Below are 6,895 nucleotides of genomic sequence, written 5' to 3'. Positions count from 1 at the left end.
TGGGGCCAAACCCGCCATGAGGCCCTTCTTTCCCACCCCTGGGGGGCCCCCAAAAAAAAAAACACTTAGGAAATCAATATTTCTCTGCCCTTGGTTCCTGTCAAAAATGAAGCCCAGCGGGTTCCAGCAATAGTGGGCCCGCCCAGCCCCAGCCCCCAGCTGGAAGCCCCAGCTGGGGTTTCTGGGCTGGGAGCATGTGGCTGGCCCAGCGCGGGAAGCTCAGATAAGCTGGGGGGGACCCCAGGCAGGGAAGGATTGCAGGGGGCGGAAGCTGCCCCTCCCCGCCCATGCCCGGTGCCCCGCACTGCAGCTGCTTGCAGCCCATGTGGGGCTGCCTGTGCCTGCTCCGGACAGCCCCATGCAGGCTGCAAGCAGCTGTAGTGTGTGGCACCAGGCGTGGGAAGGGCTGCTTCTCCTCCACGCTCAGCTTTGCCCTGGGCTCCTTCCCTGTGCGGAGAAAAGTCACCTCTCACCTGCCCCATGGCTGGCACCCCGCGCTGCAGGGGCTCGCAGCCCATGTGGGGCTGTATGGAGCAGGCATAGACAGCCCCAGGCAGGCTGTAAGTGGCTGCAGTGTGGGGCACTGGGCATGAGGCGGGGCTGCTTCCCCCCAGCCCCTGCTCACTACCAGCTTGTAACCCAGCCCCACTGCCAGGCTGGCAGTGGGGTGGGTTACAAGCTGGTGCTGAGTACAGAGAAAGGCGGCCCCTCGCCCACCCCATGGCCAGCGCCCTGCACTGCTGCCACTTGCAGCCCGCATGAGGCTGCCTGTGCCTGCTCTGGACAGCCCCACACGGGCTGTGAGCGCCTGCAGCGCAGGGCGCCAGCCATGGCGCAGGCAAGGGGCCACTTTTCCCCACACTCAGCACCAGCTTCTTGCCTGCTGGCGAGCAGGAGGTTGGGGCTGTGCACTGCCCCCTGCCTGTACTGTGTGGCTGGGGGGCACTGGGTGTGAGCAGGCAGGGAGCCAGTGGGAGCATGGGGCCCACACCAGTGTCCTGGGGCCAGTGCCAGTGGGGCCCAGAGCAGGGTGGCAGGAGCACAGGGTCCCAGCTGGCAGGGGCTCTATGGAGCTCAGCCAGCTCCCCCCTCTCCCTGCTGGTGCAGCCCAAAACACATTCACAGACCCCTTCCAGCCTGTGGTCCACTCTGGGCCCCACCGGTACTGGCCCTGGGACATTGGTCCCAAGACCATAACCAGGGGGTGGGGCACCTGTCAAGGGGCGGGGCAACCCATGCTGCTCTTGACAACCTGCCAAAACTGGGTAAGCAGCCCTCCTGCCCAAAATAACTGCCCACCCCTGCTTTAAGTGTTTGGCTGCCATCCTGCTGTGGTAGTTCAGATCTTGTACATTGGTCTCTGGTCTGTTTACTGATAGGGAAAGTAATCTAACACTCTCAAGGCACCTCCACAGTAAGATATTACTACAAAAATATTGTGGGAAAATGATCATTATGTAACTAGGAAAAAAACTGAAAAGTGTATTTATTCAAAGGAAAAAAAAGGGGGGATTAGTAACACAACTGTAACCCATTTTATTTTTTCCAATTCCCTTCCAAATACTGGCAGAACAGCTTATCCTCTCAGTTGATAACTGAATGTCAGTTAGTTCTCGTGATTTTTATTTTCAAAGTTTAAGAGTTGCCTGCTTATCTCTCTCTAGCCTTTTAAATTCATTTCTACATCTACTGCTCTTCTCTCCTCTTAAAATGCTAGCAGTATCCCTTCCAGCAGACAGGCAAAGGGAGCTGTAAGACTCATTATCCCTCCTGTAAGACAATGTCCTTCATGCTTTATGCTGAATATTACTTTTGACACTCTTAATGAGTACACTTTAACTTATTTTTTAATTATCCAAGAAAGCTTAAGTTTGCCCTTGGATCAGCAGAACCATTACACCAAGACAGTGCGCACCAATGACCTTTTACAATGAAAACTAGAGAATCTCTTCTTTGCACATGTTCAGATTGAAACTTGGTTATTTCAACAACAGTTTTTACTTAGTATATCAAAATACTAAATTTAATTATATAGCTGTGCATTCACAAAAACTGGGAGAACTTCTTGTATGAGATTTAGAAATAAATGCATACAGAAGTATTCAAATGAGTTCAATGTATAAAAGTTTATGCTAATACAGCATAAACTTGGACAGAAAGGTGAACAAAAAACTCACATTCACTGGAAAAGTTACTTTGGATACAAGTTCTTTTTAACATTTGTCACAGATTCTTCCACCTCAACCCCTTTCTCCAAGGGAAGGAAGAAGTCTGAAAAGTGGAGAAAAAACAGATGGACCAACTCCCGAATTTCAGACAATAAAAGTGCATGTCTTTTTTTCCCCCAATACGCAGGCTTGCTTTATTGAAAACAGATAACTTTACCACTGGGAAAAAAAAATTAGGTACTTTGCCCTTGAGGAAAAGACTAAATTTAATCTGGGTTAAGTAGAAGAGTTGGCATTATTGGAATATGGCATCTAGGAACTCTGATCCAGGGGTATGAATTATGCTGAACTACAGAAGTGCAAGAGGGAAAGTAGAAACTCCACCAGTTTCTTTAATCTTGTAGTGAAATTAAGGTTCCTGAATTTATGATTTCATACTTCCACAGGAATTGTGATGTCAAATTTTGAGCAAGAGGTAAAATGTTAAGAAATCCTTTAAAAACAGATATATCTTTCATCACTAGCAAATCAGGATTTAAGAATTTTGTCCATTTAAAAGAATTAATGTAATACTGTTCTTTGTACGACAGTCCCTTCTACATTTTTAACCCCAAGACCAGAGTTTAGAGAAGAATCCATTACTAGTGGAAAATTCCCATATTCAAGAGCTGAGGGAACAGCTTTGGCTCAAAGCCTGACAAATCAAGCAGTGCACCTTGTTAGAAACAGAAGGCAGCCCCAGCTGATCAGGGTTACACACATAACAAAGATGTTGACAAGATCAGGCTGAGTGTCCTATTATGCTGAGAAATTTTAACAAGGCATTAAAGGCTGCAGTTCATCTTTTGAAAGATGCAGGAGACCAACTGCAGCTATTGCCACAATTATGATGTAGAAAAATTTACAGCAATTATAACTGAAACATAACTATTATATCACAATTGTTAAGGAACAAAGTAATACGTTTTTAAAATGTAAAATGATAACGTTGGTAGATTTAATCTCAAGAACAGTCAATGTGTCAAGAATGATTATGCATTAAGGACACAGGAAAAAAGATTGTGTATTCTGAAGGCTACAAATGAGTTCCCTGGATATTTGGTGGCTTGTACGCTGCAAGTCAGTCATAGGGGTGATCCCTGTAAGAATCTCTCCCCTGGAGGGTCTGACTAGTAGTTTAATATGCATTTTTATCAGTTTTGTAAAACAGATTGGTTAATGCATCCTTTCATGAATAATTTTTTATGTGATAAAAGGCTGAGAAGTATGGTATGAGAAGGTAATACAACTCACTGCTAGCTGTTTTATTTTTCCAATATTTCATAATTTCTCTAAACTTTCTTTTACACATTTGTGTTTCTCTTCCATTAATCACAACTACTACGTTAGAACTCCAACAGGGCCCAGGATCCTACTACTTATTTTCTATTAGTAGAGAAATACTTGCTTACAATTCCAAACTTAAATTTTCAGGTAGGAAAAGAAAAGGAGGGTACTCTGGGCTCCCAGGATGCATGCTAGAAGATCATCATTAACCATCTTTATTATATTATGGTCTCTGGACCAACCAACACTAAGGCATCGTGCAGGACATCCTATAAAATGAGTAGACTGCTTAAATGCATGTTTTCATTCATTTCCCCTTTAAACTGCTCAAGATTATTTTCCATAATTACAGGATCTTCATCACTGCACTCTCGGCCAAGAGAAACGGTGAGTGATCTTCAGAGGTTTCTACTAGCAGTCTCTTTTAACCCCACAACCTACCAACATAGATAGTTTAGCTTTTGTCTATTGTAACTATTAGGACAGGGATTAGCAATGTTTTTGGGCCGAGTGCCAAAAACACCTGCAACCTCGACTTGTAAGATGTTGGCATGCCAGGGGCAAATGGTGAGGGAGCCACGAGGTGCCCAATCCTTGTTGTGGCAGTGCAGCCCTGGCCCCTTCCCTGTCATCTGCCCTGAGGCACATGTGCCAAACAAGATGGCTTTGACTGTCGCACTCTGGCATCCATGCCCCGGGTTACCTACCCCTGCATTAGGGAATGTTCCTAAATCTAGGTTTCTATGCTGTTATAAAGCAACTAGACTAGCCCAAGATAAATTATCAGGAAGTTCCAAATGCTTAAGAAAGATGCTGTCATGTTATTTTTCATATTTTTTCAAGTCACCTCTTATTATTTCTAATCAACTCTACAGATGCTCAAAGCCAGAGTATTTTCCTATACTGAAATTCCATTCCCTTCCCCACACTTGTGCCATTACATGGTGGCTTTGTGCTGCACATTAGGACTCAGCTGCAGGTACTGCATTTTTTCCTTTTGAAGTAGTACAGTCTTGAAATAATTGTTCTAGAGAAACTACACAGGTGAATTACGGATTTTAGAAATCTACTTACAAAAGTTGACAGCAATTGTAGGTCTTGTATTAATGAAAGAATTACTTGTATGATGGCAACAATACTTGCAGGAAAATATATTTTAAGCTATATGTAAACCTACTGTTCTTTAGAACATGCTAAAAGATTGGATTTACTTACATAATAATTCTTCGGTTCAGGAACCAGTATTTTCGTCGGTGTCTGTCATATCCAATGGGTTCATGTCGAATGTATGGTTTATTTTTTTGGATTTCAGCAACACAGTCAGTTACTCCAGGCACCTTATGTGCTACACAGACCTCACACTGCCATTCGTCCTCTGGTACCTCCTCAAGAGGTGGTTTCACACACTCTAAATGGTACACAGCTGAGCAAGTTTCACAGCAAAGCAAGTCCCCCAGTTTGTGACAAACCCTACAATGATCATCATACTGGATAACGCCTTCTGACATTAGCTCCTCACGTGCAATGTTTGTTGTAAGAAACTGATCCACTAAGAACTGCAGAACTTTGATTTTATTCTCTACTGGTCCATAAGGATAGTCCTCTGTCTCTTGATAAGGAAGAACATGATGGTATTCCTTGTCACTCTCACAATATACCCGCAGAACCTCTGGCCACGTCATTCCATCTATGAAATACAAAGTGGAATTAACGCTATCTTTGAGGTCAGCAGGTCCAAAGGTAGTATTTGAAGTGTCTTCTTCACGTAAAACTGCTTTTAAAAGCACTATATGCATCTCTGCCATAAGTGTGCATTGCTCCTGACTTACCAGAGCAGCACAGAAGTCCTCAAAACGAAAAGGAGACAGTCGTAAAACAGTGCCAAAGTTCCGTAGTACCTCATAGATGGCAATAACATTCATTATATGTTCGTTAGGCACCATTAAGTCCTCTGAGGATTTAGGAAACTCGAGGGATGGGACATCTTTTTCTTCCAATATTGGAGAACGAGGACGATGCACTCTCTGTCGTCTTCTGCCTGTAAATAAAAGCAACAGTAAGTTTTGCTCATCACAAGCCAGTATACTATAGCATGTCTACTACCAACTCGCTTCACACGTCAAAAACCTTCCCCCCAGAAAAACTAACAATTAAAATTTCATGTTTTATCCAGAGCTATATTCAACTAAATACAGTACATCTTCAAGTACTGCAGGATATTAATCCTACCTAGAATTTTAAAAACATTAAATAAAATGGTAACATCTAGACTCTAGCTCACAAGATTAATTTTTATTCGTATTTAGACTTTGAATTAAATTTAGAAATTATCATGTGCAAAGTAAATTTGACATCTACTTTTTAAAATATGTGGACCCTAAATTTGAAGGATTCAAGCTCAAATAATTCAATACGAGCAAATCAGAACCTCTCCTCCTGAAAAAACAACAACTAGAGAACATGAATACAGAAATATAATGCCATCCTTAGCCAAAACACCCACACAGACAACCTTTCATTTTTATTCAGCCTAATGTATTCTTTTCCAAAGCTGTATTTAAAATTTCATACGTGAAGCTTAATTCTTCATCTTGGCTATGTTAAAGCACCCCACACTGCAAATAAATTGCAGACCCCTGGTGCATAGGAAAGTCCGTGGCCCGATTCATCCATTTGCCATTATTTCTCCAGTACTTAGGGTTTTTTTTCTTTCATTCAAATGATTGCAAATATGCACTGATGTTATACGCTCCTGAGTCTGGACCTATAGCAGCATTCTTTGCTATTTCTAGAATCACTCAAGAAGTGAAGTTAACGGGATTTTCATTTAAATCTTCAGTAGCAACAGAGAGATAAACCAACAGTAGAACTGACCAATGTTTCAATTTCATCCTGTGGCTGCTTGTGAAATACAGCAGCAGTAGAGCCACAGCTGAAAGTTACTATCAAGAAGGTTTCCATGAAGTGACAAGCCAAGCAAAGCACAAATTCACAAAGACCCACTTCTACATTTCAGAAAACTCTGGAGCAGAGAAAAGAAGAGCTGCTCTATCCCTTCTTGTCCTTTCAGAAGGGGCCGAGCTTTCAAAATTTACAGAAAAACAAAATTTCAATAAAGGGCAAGTTAGAGTACTCCCCACAAGAGGTGGGAATTATGGAATAACTAGCTTTCTAATTAGAGTACTTCTCTAGACATTCATGGTGGATCTTCTTTCACACATCTCCCCCCAAAAAGGTCACATTAAATATTTAGGAGAACACAGGGCATAATCTGTTCAACTTTTGTAAGGTTTTTTCCATATCTCCACTGCTTGAGTTGTCATACAGAGAAGGCTTTAAGGGAAGTTTTGTGATGCTGTATAAGAAAATAAAAAGCCTATTTTTTTTTTTTTTTTTTTTAA

The 6,895-nt window shown here is 42.7% G+C and overlaps 1 protein-coding gene across 1 annotated transcript in view; it reads right to left on the bottom strand.

Moving 5' to 3' along the window:
* Positions 1–6,895, bottom strand: part of BPTF (bromodomain PHD finger transcription factor) — an 82,830-nt gene that overhangs the window by 61,488 nt on the left and 14,447 nt on the right. The window contains exon 2 of the mRNA XM_019516560.1: positions 4,710–5,532. Coding sequence (XP_019372105.1) covers positions 4,710–5,532 — 823 coding nt within the window. The remainder of the gene's footprint in view (positions 1–4,709; positions 5,533–6,895) is intronic.

Source organism: Gavialis gangeticus, unplaced genomic scaffold (genome assembly GCF_001723915.1).
Source record: "Gavialis gangeticus isolate Ggan-Ray unplaced genomic scaffold, GavGan_comp1, whole genome shotgun sequence".
Lineage (NCBI taxonomy): Eukaryota > Metazoa > Chordata > Crocodylia > Gavialidae > Gavialis > Gavialis gangeticus.
Note: the sequence above shows the minus strand (reverse complement) of the source record. Positions and strands in the feature narration are given on the sequence as shown.